Genomic DNA, 19,415 nt, shown 5'->3' on the forward strand with positions numbered 1-19,415 from the left:
CTCAGCTCTACTGACAGCTGCGATTCCAAACAGCTAGCCACAGTTGCACCGCCTCATGATGAAGGAGCGCTGCAGCCGGGGGCAAGCTGTGGCCGTTCCCCCTCCTCAGCAGCAGCATGCAGCCCAACCAGGACCCGTAGGTGGATGTTGCCTGTGTGGTGGGGCAATGCTCGGGTTTCCACGTCCACCTTTGGTTCTGACTGTGTGTCTCTGTGCCGGCTGCTTGTTGACAGATGAGGCGTATCAGAAGCTGGCCATGGAGACGATGGAGGAGTTGGACTGGTGTCTGGACCAGCTAGAGACCATCCAGACGTATCGCTCTGTCAGCGACATGGCCTCCAACAAGGTAGGAAAGGCTGCATCTTGATTGGTTGATCTTTTTGTTTCTGTTCATTCTGGCTGGATAACTTTGCCTTCGTTCAAAACTTTCTTTGATTTAAATGAAATAATGCTCCGTTTGCTGCAAACTAAGGTTCAGGTCTTTGTTGAGGCTGTCAGATGTGAGCAGCAGGAGACTCATGAATGAAAACATGAACGTTAGCATGACCTTAGCTAAACCAAAGAATGAAAGGTGGGAACATACACAGTAGAAGGTTGCAGATGGAGCTGCAGCAGCAAATCTTGACATTTTTTTAGGAAATAAGGACTAGTGAGGTGTAAATAAATTCTGACGGAAATTCCTCGTCCAGCACATCAGCCAGAAATTTCTGTCTGCTCATTGTTTGTCGCTTTCAGTTTCCACCAAACTCGTCACAAGTTTGCAGGTGCAAACCCTCGAGTGCAAACAGTTGTTGTCAACTTAATGGAAGTAATTTTGAATTTTCATGATATTAAAAATCAACTTCCAGGTATGGCATGATATACGAAAAAGATTAATGAAATATGTTCCAAAACAGCCCCCAAATTTAATTATCAAAATTAAGTATAATAAAAATACAGTTCACAAATTATCATTTTTTGTTTAAAAGGATTTCTGATTTGTTTTTGAAATTATCACAGGTATACTGAAATGAATCGAAATTGCAAACATGATAACCTATAAATATTTGTATTTTGAATGTTTAATTCATCAGGGTTTCTATAGAGGAGAACCCCCCCCCAAAAAAAACAAACAAACAAAAAAACCCCCCAAACAAACATGAAAATGTGGTTGAAAGGAAACCCTGGAGCAAGAAAATAATTATTTCAAGCAATTTAAATTTGCATGACTGGCCGCCACCTCTGATCCTTGAACAAAGTTCCTGTAATGTACCCGCGGCTTTAAAGTAATGAGATCTGTAAACACAGGCGAGATGTTTGGGCGTCTGTATGACAGATCTGAACCAAACTGAACTTTACAGCACAAATTTATGGGAAGTTACAGATTAGAACCGTTTTGTTGACTCAAACCTCTCGATGCTCGACATGAATCTGTGTACTTTGCACATGGAGGTGAAATCCCCAGAAAGCTGTTGCATGGGCCGACCAGCAGCTGTGTGTAGGAGAGCCTGGAAAGCAAGTGAAGATGATGAGCTTGTTATTTCTCATAAAAGTGGACAACAGGATGCGAGAGATCCCGCTGTGGGTCAAACACAATACACCAGAGAGGAAGAAAGAGGCCATTTGTTTGTTTGCGTGTAGAATCATACAGATCCCTGGGCAGAGGGACTCTCTTCCTGTCTGCTCCCTGATCCCCTTCTTTCTCTTCAGGCGACAATAGGGATACCATCACAATCGTTTGAATGGTTAATGGTTAGGTTTATTTATTTAGGCACTGTTGTCATCACAACCCACATTCCACGCTGACGGTCAGCTGGATCGGTTTCAGTTAAGACATGTTAAAATGACATAAAATTAACTTTCTACAGGATAACAGTCATATAAAAGAAATAAAGAGAACATATTCAACTAGGATTCTCCTCTACCAAAAAAAAAAGTCAAAACATAGTTTCCTTCTTTTTCACAAATGTGGTAAAGCTGCTGGTTCAGATCAACTCTCAGTTGAATTAGTATCTCACGCTCTGTAATTTTAGCAGTTTTGCAATCACAGAGACATTGGCAGGAACCAGACAAAAGATATCTGCAGGTGATGATTGATTTCAAGAACCTCCCGGACTTGAGAAATTCAAAAAAGTCCTGAATATGGAATAAAGAGGACAGCTGTATTCTTTTTTTTTCCCAGAAAAAACTGCATTGGATTCACTAAAATAATCAGATTGTTACACAATACATCGGTGTTGATTTTAACAGATTGATGTAAGCTGACAGGTGCAACGTTTTTAACATTGTGCTTTAATATTTAATATCTGTTACGAACGCTAACCAGCTGTGGCAGGTTAGAGAATAAGTGAATGGAATTTTACACTGACGCTTATATTTTAAGATTAATTTAAAGACGGCTGTTTAAAGACTCAGCTACTAATGTGAGGTCATATCTGGAGCTATTTAAAAAGCTGGACGTGACTGATCGGCAGTAGAGCACATCAGTTGACACGGTGTTTTTCTTATGCATCCTTACATGTAACCTTCTGAGGATGAGGCGCTGACAAGCATCTGTAGCTTACATGCCTTTAGCGTCTGTTTACATGGGTTTCAATGTGAAAATAATGGCCTGGTCCTAGTGAAACACCAGCTATCTTACATCTAGCCTTATTTTTACGAAAACATTGCACAACTACGGCCTCTCGGTCATGCGGATCATTACGGTCGACGTTGTTTGATGATCATACAACAACATAGAGGTTAACTAATGTAATCCCTGCAGAATTTAGGATGGAAAAAACTGTCATTCAGGTGGTAGAGCATGAAACATAAGGATGAGGGATGTGAAATGTGAGACTCTGTTGTTGTACCTCCAAGGTGAATTGTGCGGGGTTGCTGCTCCTGCTGACGACTCGTATGTGACTGTCCTCCCTGTAACATATGGCTTACGTAGCCGGGTCAAGGCCCAGTGTGAGATGGATATTCTTCTCTGTCACAGCTATGGAGCTTATGTAATCTTCAACCCATGTAAAGAAACAATGAGCCCAAGAATACATTTTAGTTCTGCAAAAACATATTTGAGATCTATTAACCGCTTATCATGCAAACATGACAGATGTTCACTCACTCAATACTTTGTTTTTCTTATTGGACAATGAACTGATTGATTAAAAACAGCTAAGACTAATTATCCATTTATATAATTGTAATTCCAATGCAATAATTAATGAAATTGCTATTTTGATCAAATCTGCCTCTATTTCCTCCGTGATTAATAAAAGATATATTTATCTCTATACTTTTGTGTGTTTTTATATTGTTGGACATAACATTTAAACAATTTTTGCAGCTGACAAATATTATTAGTATTACTGACCTCCAGTTTATTTCCTTGACTCATTATTCTATCAAACATCAACAACAACGAAAAAGAAAAAGTGATGAAATGTGTTTTTATCCGGTAACCCCCCCAAAATTTTTTATTGGCAGCAACAAAAGCCTAAGAAAATGAAAACATTCTCCCTTAGGAACGTGGTGCCATCAAATGTTTGAAGGATGATCCCTTGATTAAATCATATTTTTTAATGAAGTAATCTGAACCAGGTTTGAGGTGAATGTCTTTCGACATGCACATGTACATCAATATTCTCTGTTTAGATTTCTTAGCCAAAGCAATTTATCAGTAATCAGCGATGAAAATAATTGCAGCTGAAACATATTTATTTTGCACGGTTGCTGCTGACTTTAGCCGGACTCTGCTGGTATTGTTTGAGCAGAATGGGATAATGAAATATATGACTCATGGCATTGTCGGTGTTCTTGTGTAATTCCTTCTGCAGAGACCAGTGTTAGTGATTATGTAGTTTAATTCTACAGGCTCCCGGTGAAGAGGGTTTTGTTTCCCCGTCAATGCCATTCATTCATCTAAAAAGTTAACATCCTCTCTGCCTTATAAATTCAACCCATAACTTCCAGGGAAATAAACCAGCATTGTTTTTTCAAGGAAATCCGCTGCATCCATCGTTAATTCATCAGAAGATCTGTGCAGTAATATTGACAGTGTAAACCTCATTATTACCGCTGTAGCCGCCGGCTGCAAACAGCAGGCATGGAAGACAAGAAGCAACAGGCGGGACTACCCCCATGAGGGTGTGTGTGTGTGTGTGTGTGTGTGTGTGTGTGCGTGTGTGTATGTGAGCCAGACGCCTCTCTCTCTCTCTCTCTCCCCCTCCCTCGCTCTCCCTCTCTCTTCCTTACACACACCATTACACAGACACAGAGTCATAACTCAACATACATGGGGTGTGAGGTAAAACCGAGTCAGACCTCGCAACCCAAAGTGAGTCACTAGAGCTGTGGTGATTTCCAGCATCACACAGCCAACACTTGGCCTTTTTCTGACTGTCGTCAGACTGAGACAGACACTTCCACAGCCAGCAGCCTCACTTTGCTGTGCACTCCACACACAGCAACATGGGAGCTTACTTTGACAAGAAAGACAGGAAACTAGGAAAGCTAAGCGGTTGGAGAAAGGTATGTTTTCTTTGATGTGATTTTTCTCTGTTGTACATAAAGATTTTTTTAAATCCTATTCTCTGAGTGTTGAACTTTTGTGGCTGGTTTAACGTAGTTTTTAAACAAGTTTAAGTTGATGCCATTTTTCCTTTGGTGCTGTCGACATAGGTAATTTTCAGACACTTTTAACACATTGTACTATTTTGTATGCTGAATGAATGCTAAATGAACTTATTGTCGACACATTTAGTTGCTGTAAGTTACCAAAGTTAAATTAAATATTCTTTAGTTGTGGGTTTTCTTTGAATGCATTGCAGAATAGAGAAGCATTCTTCACAGTATATACAAAGATGCATTTAAATGGTATTTACAGCTGCATTTAGGTCTTCTAAAAAGATTTTCAGATTGAGCATCTGCTCAGTTACATTTTACGTTTGTGGGATTTCACAGACATTTCTCCTACACTGTTGCGATCAAGTAATGATTTGTGCTTTCTGGTCGATTAATTATAGATGCTGTTTTTTTTCCACTGGGAATAAGGTTACCTAAATTGCTCCCAATTGCTGCCCTGTGTTGCTCCTGGTTGAAGGGGGTTGTGGTAATATTCAAAATAGCTGAAAATTTAAACCATCTGAGACTCAGGCAGGTGAAGCCGTTTTTCTGCGCATATCCTAAAGTTGTTTTTCTTTTCCTTGGGATAATACACCAACAAATACAGTTGGTATCAATGATCTTAGATGCTGCTCAGTTGTAGGTTTTTCCAACTGGGATATAGAGGACCTGTGAGGGAATTTTCAAGTAGTTTGACTAAATTAAGAGGACATAAGCCGTCACTTTTTTTGACATGTGAAAGCGGTGCTTTCTGTACAGGTTGAGCAATCATTTAACCGTTAAAGTTTGTCAAGGAGATGGAGGTGTTTCAGGCATTACATGTTTCTTGGGCTTTCAACATGATGTTTTGATGTAATTCTGCCTCTGTGGTATTTTACACGGGGTGTTCTCTGCCTTCAAAGCAACCAGAATTTAAGTGGGCACAGTTGCACAGTCGGTTCCCCCTTCAGCCAAAAAAATGGTTAGTCTCTGTGTCTGAGACTGGGGAGGCCTTGAATGGATGGCAGTGATGGAAATGAACCATAGCCTCCATTTTTGTCTTTTGTCCTTTAAAAGCTTAATAATATTTTTCAATACATCTTACAGTTAACTGTAGACTCAGACATACATGAATACACTCTGATACTGACACGCATTAGGATGAATGAGTGAGTCAGAGGAAGTGAGAAGTTGTCAGCCGTCTATGGACTTAGCTGTCGAGCATATGCATAGTTTGTGCGCAGGTGATTGATCACCGAGTCATGTCATCGATAGGCTTTGCTTATGGTAACACCTGCATCTTATCGTCGCTCTAACAAAGTGGAAACGTACCACCACGACTGGAGATTTCCTACTTGAGCTCTGCTAATTAATATGAAGTGAATGTGTTTCATGTAGAAACAATACGTGTGTTTCACTGGAGCATTCCAACCGCTGACAGCATGGTTTAACACTGACGAAAAAATGTTTGCTGAGGTTACAAAATTATGTTGTATATATCAGAATACAGTGATAAAAAGTAAAAATCTAAAAATTCAGATGTAAAGTAAGATTTTATAGTAATTATACTTAAAGAATTTATGGGTTGTCAGATGAACTAAAGTGTAATTGCTCTACTCTTAAAGCCATCCACCCACTCATAAGTTCATATTCACGCCAGTTTTTTACTTTATATATTATTTAGGCGGTTCTTTAGTGTTTTTTTACTGTCTGTGGGTCTGAGAGGACTGTAATGTCTATGTAATGCATATATGGTACACTTGTCAATAAAGTTGACACTCGCATTAACGCTCGCGAGCTCACCTCATCGCAAATTTTTGGTAGGTAGTCACATGATACTGTACATGCATTCTATTGGCTGACGTAATGCGGGAGTGCTCTACGTTCCTTGAGTCTCGGACTTTTTTGAGACACAAAAGTGCTTTAAACAGTCGATAAGAGTGTTGGAAAAGGTAATACAGATAGAAGGAGGTTCAATATCAGTATGGGGAGGGGTCATAAATGTTTAAATTACCATAAATAATAAGATAGTTTGTTGCTCTGTCAGGGAATTTGATAATCGTGTGTGGTTCCTGGAACTCATTAACCGTGAGGAATGAGGGCGCACTGTATGTGCATATATATAATGTGTGTGTGTGTGTATATATATATATATATGTGTGTGTGTGTGTGTGTGTGTGTGTGTGTGTGTGTGTGTGTGTATATATGTATGTATGTATATATATTTACCCCAACCGATAAGAATGACAATGTAAACTGATTTCACACACACACACACACACACACACACACACACACACACACACACACACACACATACATACACACACACACACACACACACACATATATATATATTAAGTCACTGCAGGGTTAAAAGGTCTATGCTCTTGAAACACTGAGCAGGCTAGGTGTAGTGCGCCCACTAGTGGGCAAAAGGCTCAACTTCATTATGAGCCACCCTGTTGACAGACAGGAGCAAGATAGATGGACTCCAAGATTTCACTAGAAAAATTATCTTCCACAGCTGGTGAAAAAAACGCTTCTAACAGAGAAGAAGACAACAGCAAGCACATGTGAGAACGGGACGAAATGAAACAATTTTACAATAACGAATACATATTGCCAGTATGTGGGTAAAAAAATGTCCACAGAGCCTCAAATGTAATCTCCCTCGAGCGTCATAGCATCAGTAGGAGGTAAAAAGGCTTCCCTTCTGCCTCTTGAATGAATAAATTCAAGCGCACACTGGCAAGAACACACTTGTAATGAAACATGTGGGCATGACTGAAAAGCATGTGTGTGACATGTCAGCATGAACCGTGCTCAACTGTAGATAACGGTGTTTGTCGGCTTCGTACGTGTGTGTGTGTGTGTGTGTGCGTGTGCGTCGAGGGATTTCTTTCAGCCTCAGGAGAAGCATAGCATTCCAACACATTGCAGTGAGACATCCCCCGCTGTTATTTCTGGTGTCTTTATATATTATGCAGCAAGCTATTATATAAAGAGCTGCCTCCTCTCTTTTCTTCTTCTTATTTTTTTTTGTTTGCTCCCTTCTTGCAGTCTGGCTTTCTGGTCCTGGTTCTTTCCCTTCAGTGGGAGGATAATCTGGAATCCTCTCCGGGAAACTCATCTTTCTAAATTTGTCCACGCCTGTGCAGAAACGCACATATCTATCTCAGAGAGACTCTCTGGAAAAATTCTGCTTACTGTTTCTCGTTGAATCCTCCAGAAATCACAACATTTCCATATGTTTTTGCATTATAGTCACTTTCAAGGGGCTTCATAAACAACATTTGAGACTACATTGATCAAACCACAATGGCACATGGTCTGCCAGTGGTCCTGATGTAACAGTGAGTTCCAGTCTGGTGGCCCCAGCCTTGCATACTGCAGCAGCATCAACACCTGCTCCAAGGACAGCTCATTGATTTTGCCAGCCAGGCAGACACGCACAGAGATTGATGACTATGTTGGCAAGTGGCAGCCAGGAGAGAAATTGACATGTAAGTGGTGGGGAGTGAGAGAAGGGGTGGGGTGGGGTGGGGGTGAGCGATTCTCAGTCTGTACATCGACGGAGGCGATATGTGTGGCGTGTCCTCGTGACAGCTCAGCAGTTCCAGCACATGTTTGCCTGGGAAGGAAAGAGGGAAGCCTCTCCTCCTCTCTCCTCCTTTCAAAACAGCTTCACACTGGCGGCCTGATGCTGTTGCTATGGTGCCGGGGAGTTCTGGTAATTGGCGCACACTCACAGGCAGGGAGAGCGAAAAACCGTGGGCTGTTGTCACCCCAAATGGGGAAGGATGCAATTATCTCCCATCTCTCCTTTTCTTTCCCTCCCTGGCCATCTTCCCCAATCTCTTGTTTTCTGTCGGTCGTTAAAAATAGCCATCCACAGACGAACTGACAGACCATGGATAATGAACAGGCTTGTGAACTCTCCACAATGGCCGCCGCATTCGGGGATGTCAGGGGGGGGGGGGGGGGGGGACAGTGGACTCAAAAGAGGGAGAGGAGCAGATAATAATAGCAATAATAGTGATAAAAATTAAAGTCGCTGTTCATTTTGATTTCACTAGATGAGCTCCATCCTCCCCCCCCCTGTTCCTCCCATTTGAAAGGGAGGCATTCCTCCACAAATAATGACTTTATAAAAAATTGCTTAAAAGGGAATAATGGGGGGGTAGAAAAGGAAAAAAGGGAAGTCTGGATTCCATGTCAATGTAAAATACTTCACCTGAATCTGATGTATACGGCACGCTGCAATAAGGGTTCCCCCTTCGCTTTCTGTCACATCATATTATTCTGAATAGAGCGTGTTGCTGGAGCTGGCAGACTACAGCAAGGAAAGGACAGACAGAGGAGGAAGGGAATGAAAAAGAGAGAAACAGAGAGAGAAGAGTGGGAGGGGGGGTGAACATTACAGCAGTGAGAGCAGCGAAGCAAGACAAATCCAGTAGAGAAACCCCCCCTCCAGTCAGATGAACATCACTACCTCCCTTCCTCCTCCTCCTCCTCCTCCTGTCTCCACTGCTGTTTTTTTCCCCTCCTCCTCCTCCTCTTCCTCCTTGCTTCCTCTTCATTATTCATCAGTGCGCTCAGAGTCCCCAGCACACGGCTCCAGCTGCTGCTGCTCCAGTCGATACATCTAACCTGCTGGATCCCCCCCTCCGCACCCCCCCACATCACATAGCCTGGCTACAGCACCTATTTCTTCCTCGATTCAGCCGTCCCCAGGCATGGAAACCGGCCGTTTTCTGCTGCTGAGAGGGAGAGTGAGCCATCGCCAAGCTGCTCTCTTAGCTGTGGAGAAGAAGAAACACTAGAGGAGAGGAGAGAGGATTTTTTTTTGTCCTTTTTTTGTTTTGCGGAAAGAATACCTTTTCGTCTACCTCTATATTTTTCGATTGGATTACAGTTCTGGCTTTGTGTAGGAACGAGAAAACGGGGTCCAAAATGCCTGAAGCCAATTACCTGCTGTCGGTTTCTTGGGGTTACATTAAGGTGTGTGGCGTTTATCTACGTAGCTTGTCGGGATGATTTTACTTCATGCTATGTTGCTGCTGCAAGGAAATTCAGCTTTTTGTTTGTCTTTTGCTTTCTGTGGAGCTCTTGCACACACTGTTCTTGGCGTTATTGCACCAAAAATATTCTAATCGTTCTGGCAGAACCGTGTTCTATGTCTCAGGTTCCATCTGGAGCCTTCTGCAGACCTGAGTCTGTTTGTGTGTGCGTGCATGTGTGTGTGCGTGTGTGTGTGTGTGTGTGTGTGTGTGCGTGTGTGTGTGTACGTGTGTGCACGAGGGTGCACTGCTCTGTCATAAACAGCTGCTACTGCAGTACCTGGGATCTCCATGTACTGTCAAGTACATACATCTCTGTGAAGTGTTTAATTATGGGATGCTGTTAAAAAGTACATGGAAATCACTTAATTGTTGGAATGAAGAGGAAATTATGGAGCAATGAGGAAATTTTCCTCTTGACATCACTGAGAATTTTGCACAGTGATGTAAGTAAAACAACTAAATGTCCCAATATAAATAGGATTTGTTGTAATAAAAAAGGTATTTGGTTGCAGGGGGGGAATTGAGGGGCATTTTGGGGTGATGCCCTCCCACTGGTAGCACAAATAATCTGCATCTAATTAATTACTCCACTGATTTAAATGCTGTAATTAAATAATATTCTTGAGCTGGTGAAATAAAACTGAGCGCTGGTTTCTTTTCCATGGACTCTTATACAGTCATTTGTTCTAGGTTTGCCCTCAATGGAAACTGACAATATGTTTTTCTCTCTCCACCCCTCTTCCTCTTTTTCTGTTTCAGTTCAAGAGAATGTTGAATCGGGAGTTAACACACCTATCTGAGATGAGTCGGTCGGGGAATCAGGTTTCCGAATTCATCTCCAACACCTTCCTAGGTAAATGCAAGTCTTGAGTACATGCACAGAAAAAACAGATCCACTTCAATAGACCACACATTGGTTTTATGCTGAACAAAAATCCACACAAATATCCACCGATCAAACACACAAATCCTCACTTCACTGTTATGCTGCTATGGGTTTTGTTTTTTTTTTTGGTGGTGGTTCATTCCCTCTGTTGAGCTGTGCAAGTTGCTCTGGCAGGGTTTTCTGTGGGGGCGTACCATGGAACACTGCGCCATTAAGCTTTGTCTAGATGTTTACGGCACTGGCTTGGAAATGTCCATTAAAATTGTTGAAAAATTATATACATTTCACAATCATTGACAAATATAATGTATTTGGTTGACAAATACAATGTATTTAAGACACAACATATCACTTGATTGACAAGAGAGCTTGTTAGCCAGAACCGGAATTAAGCTGCTGGCATGTAAATTAAAAATTTGAGAATGGATGGTCATTACTTTTGCCATTTCTTGGCACCTATACAATGTTGAATTTAGCTCACTAATAAAATAACCTTATCCAGAACGATCAACAGACCGGATTATAAATTTGTTCTCATGGGGTTGATGATAGATGGAGGACAGAAAAAAGAAAGGTCTGACGTCAAAGCAGACTAACAGGAGAAGTCGCTAGAAAACACATGGATGCAGAGAAGGCTATCAATAGTCATTTCCAATGTGTTTCCAATCGATCCTGATCCGGTGTGGTGTAGTTGGTGGAACTGTCGTCGCTGGAGTGCGTGAAGGAGGAGTGAGGAGAGACCGAGAAGGAGCAAATGAGGGAGGGGAGGGTGGTGACTGCAGTAAAGGAGAAAACAGAGGTACAGAGGAACCCCCTTTGCTCGCAGTGAGATGAGCTCAGTAAATCGGGTGACTCATCACCATCATAAGGCTTCCTTGTCAGCAGGGATGCCTTTTTGTTCCGTCGACCCTTCCTTCTCCTGCTTCGAGATTGCGGGAACAGATGACTATTGCTGACAGAAATCAGGACTTACCCTACTGGCAGTGGAAGGAAAAGACAAGCTAACAGTAATGAAGAGTGAGGGGTAAAGGGCTGACGCATGAAAGATGCCCTGGTTTGGCCTCAGCGGAGGTCATTCCTGAATAAAACTCAAATCCATATCTTCATAAAAAGTGCATGGATGGACCCCAAGGTAAACATGGATCCCAGAGTCTCTCATTAAATGCGATGTCAGACCAGATTTCCTGACTTTCCGTTAAGGATCGTAGGCCAACAGCCTGCTGGTCATTCATGTGTGCCTTCCCTCCGCCACAGCAGCACTTCTGCTGTAATTCCCTTCGTCTGGCAGCAGAACACACCTAGCTTAGGAGAATATGCCGAGGGAAGAAATTCAGAACAATTTTCTTCCATGCTGCCTCTGCGATATTCACAAGAGAGTGTTTGAAAGAGAATGCAAAAGAATCCAGAGAGGAGTTGCAACCATTTTCTTTTACTTTCTAAAAAGATAAGACAAAATCCAAAGGAGTTTTGAGTGAGTATGGATGGAGCGAAGAGCAAAGATTCAAAGAGAGAGAATGTTAATGGGAAAATGGTTCAATAATGGGATTATTTGTTTGGAGGATGGTGTTCCACTTCGAGCACTGAATTCTCAATTGTTCCAGCGTTGACATGTTAGTGGCGCTGTATTTTAAACCGTGTCACAATATTTACGTTGAAAACTCACTTCTTTGAATAATAAAACACTCAAACACTGGTCTATTGTTGGATGGTACATTTTTTAATCTGTTAAATTCTGAATAGCAATCAATCATCTGATGGCTAATCTGTGACATCCCTAATCACTTATTGATGTAGAAAACCGATAAGAATGACAATGTAAACTGATTTCACACACACACACACACACACACACACACACACACACACACACACACACACACACACACACACACACACACACACACACACACACACACACACACACAGGCAGTACACAGCAGTGGAAATTGATGGCTAGTAATAAATTAGAGGGAGATGTATTTCTCTTGCCCATGTTTCTTCGCAGAGCACATGTCCGAGAGCGTTTAATTGCCTATTCTCAATTACAACTGGAGGACTGAAGAGAGAGTTAGAAACAGAGAAAACAGAGAGAGAGAGAGAAAGTGATTATTTGAATTACAGCTGGTAATTGAATAACCCTCCACAGGGGAAGTCTGATAGGCCAGTGATGAGCAGAATCAAGGCTTGATAGATGAGTGCACAGCTCGCATACATGCCAATAGCTAGTCCCTGCAGGATTTCATTCAATTCTTTTATATACCTGGTTGTTTCTTTGGAGAAACAGCAAGTTGTTGTTGTTTTTTTCCAGATTTTTAGATATAGCACACAAGTTTTTTTTCTTCTTAATGCATTTCATTGTGGCCAGTCCGAATGCTGTTGCTCAGAGATGTGGGTGGTGGGAAGGACTCTGGGAGGGAGGCAATAGGACAGAAACAAATGAACATTAGGAGCTCAGAGAGAGGCTGCAGGTGGAGGACAAGAAGTATGAATGAAGAACTGAATGGAGGGACAGAAGATGTGAATCTCTCGAAGCAGCTGCTGGTGCTTCTATAGTGCACCTGGTTGATTACAACCCAGATTCATGTTGCAGTTAACATCTACTACCTCACAATGTTCCTGCTCCTCAACATCTTACTTGTGCCCCTCCCTCAGACAAACAAAATGAGGTGGAGATCCCATCGCCGACGTCCAAGACGCGAGAAAAGAAGAAGCAGCAGAAGCAGCAGCTGATGACACAGATAAGCGGGGTCAAGAAGGTCTCCCATGGGCCCTCGCTGTCCAGCAGCAGCGTCTCTCGTTTCGGCGTCAAGACCGATAAGGAAGAGCTGCTGTCCAAGGAGCTGGAGGACCTCAACAAGTGGGGCCTGAACATCTTCACTGTTTCAGAATACTCCCACAACCGGCCGCTGACCTGCATCATGTATGCCATCTTCCAGGTATGAACCGCTTCCGCTTATTAGAACTTTACTTCGATGAAAATTACCCACACTTGTTCCTTATGACCATAATTCTGTGTTTTCTAGGAGCGGGACCTGTTGAAGACATTTAGGATCCCCACGGATACGTTTGTGGCTTACATGATGACACTGGAGGATCACTATCATTCAGATGTGGCCTACCACAACAGCTTGCATGCTGCAGACGTGGCCCAATCCACACACATCCTCCTGTCTACTCCAGCCCTGGACGTAAGTTATTATAGTAAGATTTTACTCTGACTTTAGTCGCTCAAATCAGGCTTATATACATAGAAGTTTCCCCCACGTCTGACCCAGCTTGTGAAATTTTACAAGTTTCTGTTCTACAGTTGTAACTCCATTCCTTGTTGTTAGATTTTTCTTCATAAATGTTCTTGCTGAATGTTAGACTAGCTGGCCAAAAGCAGAGATTGTGATTTGCCCTCTTGGCTATTAAACGTTCATCTGTTGAAGCCAGGAAAAACATTTCACACTCTGACGGTGTCGTTTTTATTGCCAGTTAGCTTTGCTTAAAGAAAAAACTCAATTTCCAGAGTTAAATTAAGGTTAAGAGTCAGATGTTAACTGAAAATGCTGTCAGGAAAGTTGTTATTCATGGCCTGGGTATGTCATCTCTCACACTGTACTCTGGAAATCAATAGTTAAATGGCAGATATAATGCGGATGCTATTTTTAGTCTTAGAAGCAGTTTAATGTCATTTCTTTCTCTCCCTCCCCTTCTTTCACAGGCCGTTTTCACAGATCTCGAGATCCTAGCGGCCATCTTTGCTGCAGCTATCCATGACGTCGACCATCCTGGTGTATCAAACCAATTCCTCATCAATACCAGTAAGCTGAAACATGAGACTACAAACTGTTGAAAACATATAAATATGTGCTTATAATGAGACTAAAATATAAATTTCTTTTCAGATTCTGAGCTGGCACTCATGTATAACGATGAGTCTGTGCTGGAGAACCATCACTTGGCCGTGGGATTCAAGCTTCTACAGGAGGAGAACTGTGATATCTTCCAGAACCTCACCAAGAAGCAGCGACAGTCGCTGCGAAAGATGGTCATCGACATGGTAAGATATCCTGATTTAAATGATTTACACCCTAACTTGTCCGTTTTAGCCTCGTGCTGAGGATGTTTGGCTTTTTTTCTCTACTCAGGTTTTAGCCACCGACATGTCCAAACACATGAGTCTCCTTGCTGATCTAAAGACTATGGTGGAGACTAAGAAGGTGACCAGCTCTGGAGTGCTGCTGCTGGATAATTACACCGACAGGATACAAGTAAGTTCCAAATGTACACCACCACCATCAACAACAACAAAAACCAAAACAATCACACAATCAGTAACTGATGTCAGCAGAAGTTCCTCAGCCAATGATCATCGGCCCACGTCTGACCTGACCTCTGACCCTGCTGTTATTCATTTAGCCACTCTTCACCTTTTTGTTGTAATAGCCTTTCTTCTGCTTTATTGGATTTCCATGTAGACTCCCCTTGTTTTATAACAAAGCCCCATATAGAATTAGCTTCATATGTCTCTTCTACAAGAATCTAATTTCTCCGTAATCCAATTGTTGTAAAGTAATCTACCACACTTGACTGCATTATTTCAAGAATACAGGGCTGTGCATTTGTATAATTGTATTAATATTTGTTTTTGGGGGCTAAATAACAAAAGCTTGAAAGAAGAGCCTAATATTGAGCAGACGTGCATTTACTAAATTGCTATTTTGTGTGATTAATAGGTGCTGCGTAACATGGTGCACTGCGCTGACCTGAGTAACCCCACTAAGTCCCTGGAACTGTATCGCCAGTGGACTGATCGGATAATGGAGGAGTTCTTCCATCAGGGAGACAGAGAAAGGGAGAGGGGAATGGAGATCAGCCCCATGTGTGACAAACACACTGCCTCAGTGGAGAAAAGCCAGGTACATAAATGAGACTGTACAAACTCACATACGTCAAAGATGGTCTCAACGCCTTTAAATAATGTTTCGCCTCACTTCTTTCTAGGTGGGTTTCATTGACTACATTGTTCACCCTCTGTGGGAAACCTGGGCTGATCTGGTCCACCCTGACGCCCAAGATATTCTGGACACACTGGAGGACAACAGGAACTGGTACCAGAGCATGATTCCTCAGAGTCCCTCCCCACCCTTTTATGATCAAGGCACACACGGACACAGTGTAGGCACTGGGGGACAAGGAGGAGGGGATAAATTTCAGTTTGAGCTTACCCTGGAGGAGGAGGATTTGGATGGAATAGATAAAGATGGGGAAGAAGAGGAAGAAGAGGACGACAGTCTGGGAGACTCTCGTTCTCCCGTGGACTATTTGGACATCCAAGAGCATGAGCAGGGCAGCATGATGGAGCCCACCACGGCAATAGAGATCGTGACGCATGAGGCATCACCGACCGACACATAGGGCTTCCACGATCAGGCTGACATGGTGATTTGAAAGTTTTTTGGGATAAAGAGGGGAGATCCTCTTGCAGCTGAATAAGCCGACAGAAGCAAGGGCTTAGATTCGTCCTGCAACGAGGGCATCTTGCACTTGGGTGTTTGAAGCCAGATTCGAATGAACAGTTTCATGGACGTGGCTTCAGAGTTCTCAGGAAATAATTAGTGCAAACATTTTAGTCTTGACGGACAGGTGAGACTGAGGGTGGCAGTTGAAGGACTTTGGCCAGTTTGGAAAATGGTTATTTTTGTTTTCTGGACTGGCATTAAAAAGGACAATGACACTACTGAGAGAATTTTTGTACCTTAAGACTTTTTTACAGATATGATATGATCTAGAAGTAGCATAGAATAAGATCTACTGACGGAGACACATTTGTATAGCAAGAGAAAGTGTTTACTTTTTTCCTGTACCATTTGTCCAAGGACTTTTGTGTGCCTTTTTTACTATTGTCTTTCTAATAGTTTTTTTTAATTTATTGAACACTCTAGTATGTCTGTGAAATGTTTTTTTTTTTCTTATCTGAAAGAGCAAAATCTTTTTTGTATGTTGAAAAGACGGTCTTCCATGTATTGGGCAATAGAGAAATCCAAACAAACGCCAACAAACAACTCTTGGACAACTCATCTACATGGTAAACATAAAACACTCAACGCACAGTTTAGTCATATACATTTTTCAATCTGAGCACAATGTTTGTCTTTACATGTGAAGTTCAAATGTTTGTGATCACTCATGGTTGATGCTACACATGAACTTTATTTTTCTGTACATCCGATTGGTCAATGAATGTCACAGTTACACTGAAATATATAACTTGTTTTCACTCTCCTCTTTTGGATGGACTGCAGAGCATTGGGGCATTTTTAAATATACAAAATTGACTTTCAATGCAAAATTAGCAGTGAGGAATAGGTATTCCTGTTAAATGTTACTGCAATATCTGACATATATGATTTTTACTTCATCTTCTAATCGTTGGTGCTTTGACATGAAATAATGTCTCATGCAGGTAAAATGAAAACGACCTCCCGCCACATAATGTCAGCAGGAACACAAGAAGGTTAAAAAACACTCATGACATCAAGCACTTAAGATCTATCATAAAAATTAGAAATGAGGTCCATCAAGGGCAAAATACACAACAGCGGTGAATCTATTTTTAGGTTAGAGGTATGTGCAGCCTTCTTAATCCTGTTTGTTAGAAGAGCAACTGATCGCAGCCCCGTCTGACGTCATGCCCTTCGCCCTTCTGCAATCAGGCCTGGACCTGGTGATTAAAGGTGCTCCTGCAGCTTCCTGTGTAGAAGGTGCTCTTATACCCTCATCAGCGCCAGCAGTCGCAGGGTTTACAAACCCATTTGGGCTGCACAGACGTGACCCCAAAACAATCAAACTGGCTATTTTTTCCTCGCGATAAAAATCCCCCAAGTGTGGCGTCCGCTCATTGATGTCAATTGATTTTTTTTTTCCCCTTCCCCATCCGCTGTGCCAGCCTTCTGGGACAGATGGTAATTGGAATTTGGAATAGATGGAATTACTGGATTCAGTATGGCAGAACGTGACCTTTTTTGGGGCGCGAAAATAAATGGATGCTCTAGGTTAAAATGAATCAAAACCAATACCTTTCAGTTATTCATTCATGTAAAGTCAAATATGGTTTTGAATGGCTTGCAGGCCTAAATTGTGTGTTCCTGTGGCTTCAATGACTAATTCATATGGATGTTTTCATTGCATCTACGATCACACCTCTCTGTTTTTATATTGGTTTACTGATATACTCAAAAAGGTACTTCATCTAATTTCACTCCAGCATGTTAAAGTGGCAATCATTTGTGCACAGTATGTATGAAAAGGTTTTGTGTGCGTGTTCGGATGTGTTGACTTTGTCTTCAGGCCTTACCCACATCACTCCATAATTTTTGTCTCTACTGTTTGTTGCTCGGAGCTCAAGTTGGTCCTTTTTGCTGTTTATAACAGTGTGTATTTATTCTATACTTTAAACTTGTAAATAAGAACTACTGGTTCAATGTAATCTATTTTAATTTATATGCACTTGCATTACCTGGAAGTGGTGGTGTCTAATGTGTAGAGGACTCTGAATTAGAGTCTTTTTTAAAATATGTGTATTATATATTGTTTATATAAATATATATAATTATATCTAAGTATATATTCGCACAATGTTTTGAATGCCCAACAGAGCAGCAGTGTAAGAGACACATTGCTGCTGTCACATGACAACTTTGCAACTCCGAAGTAACCCTAAAAATGTCTTTCTATAAGACTCCTCCACAAGAAAATAAAAATATACAGTATCTTTGTATTAAACTTATTATGCATAAATATTAAACCAAAAATGTTCTTATTTTGGCATCACTTTGAAATTTTAAGAGGAATCATGGCATTTCTAATATTCTTCAGTTGTATTTCAACCTGGACTCCATTTCTAAAACAATAGAATATTTTACAGGCGGACTTTGAATTTCCTCATTTTTGTCTCTTGGTGATTTTTGTTTGTTTTAAAACTTTTTTTTTTTTTTTAAATTTTGTTGAACATTTAAAACTACAAGGTTTTCATCTGACAGCAGCACATTAGTAACCCAGAGGCTGCATAGAGACATGTTAAACTGCATAGACTTGGATATAGGATATATACAAGTTATTTAAGGAACACACAAGCTTACTATCAAAGTACACAAATAGCTTTTTTCTCTCATTGGCTTGTCACAACCTAAGCATCTCCACCCAGCATTTGAATGCAGATCGCTGATGTATGAGGCCAGATACAGATTCAACTGGCAAACACAAAGCAAATGTCTTCTTTTACACTCGACGCACTTCATGTAAAAGTAGAGAACATCGGGATGGTATTGTTAGCATGCTACAATACGCCCGGCACCGACGTGAATCGTTCTTAATTAACAACAAAACATGATCTTATGTAACTGATTGTGCTAATGTGTGAACTCTGTCTGACCAAACTTGTTAGCAGTTTTGAAATTCAAATGTGTCGGTATTAACATTGTTTATCTATGTTCAAGCTTTTTTTGGTCCTAGTTGTGTCCAAATGGTTAGCCAGACTTAGCACTATCTGCATGAGTGAAGGGTTTTTTAAATTGTCAATAATATGTTCAAGTCCACCACATGTTGCAGGTGGGTTATTACATGTTTCACACAATGTATGGAATTAGGTTATATTGTATATTGTGTTCAAAATAAATCTCAAATACTTTTTCTATTGTAAACAAAGCATGGGTGTCTTTCTTTCTGCTCCAGAAATGGGATCTTTTTCCTGACTGTGTGTGTGAATGACAAACTGGGTCACAGTGATGCTTCTGGTGGTTCCCACGTGTTCATCACGTTTCAATACGCCAAACTGTACTGAGCACCTGGGTCCTGTGTTAGAAAAAATAGACTCTATTAAAAACGGCAGCAAGGATCAGATCAAATCTCTG

The 19,415-nt window shown here is 41.4% G+C and overlaps 1 protein-coding gene across 3 annotated transcripts in view; it reads left to right on the top strand.

Moving 5' to 3' along the window:
• The window catches only part of pde4ba (phosphodiesterase 4B, cAMP-specific a), a 100,313-nt gene extending 81,104 nt beyond the window's left edge, over positions 1-19,209 (top strand). For 2 of the 3 annotated variants that reach the window (XM_068319364.1, XM_068319365.1), the window contains exons 6-14: positions 234-346; positions 10,392-10,485; positions 13,171-13,454; positions 13,542-13,706; positions 14,225-14,324; positions 14,409-14,563; positions 14,652-14,774; positions 15,240-15,422; positions 15,508-19,209. In XM_068319364.1, coding sequence (XP_068175465.1) covers positions 234-346; positions 10,392-10,485; positions 13,171-13,454; positions 13,542-13,706; positions 14,225-14,324; positions 14,409-14,563; positions 14,652-14,774; positions 15,240-15,422; positions 15,508-15,921 — 1,631 coding nt within the window. In that variant the 3' untranslated portion in view covers positions 15,922-19,209. Of the gene's footprint in view, positions 1-33; positions 137-233; positions 347-10,391; positions 10,486-13,170; positions 13,455-13,541; positions 13,707-14,224; positions 14,325-14,408; positions 14,564-14,651; positions 14,775-15,239; positions 15,423-15,507 lie in introns of all 3 variants that reach the window. The other variant, XM_068319366.1, reaches the window with a different exon arrangement.
• Positions 19,210-19,415: the final 206 nt, after the last annotated feature.

Source organism: Antennarius striatus, chromosome 7, assembly GCF_040054535.1.
Source record: "Antennarius striatus isolate MH-2024 chromosome 7, ASM4005453v1, whole genome shotgun sequence".
In the NCBI taxonomy this organism is placed as follows: Eukaryota; Metazoa; Chordata; class Actinopteri; order Lophiiformes; family Antennariidae; genus Antennarius; species Antennarius striatus.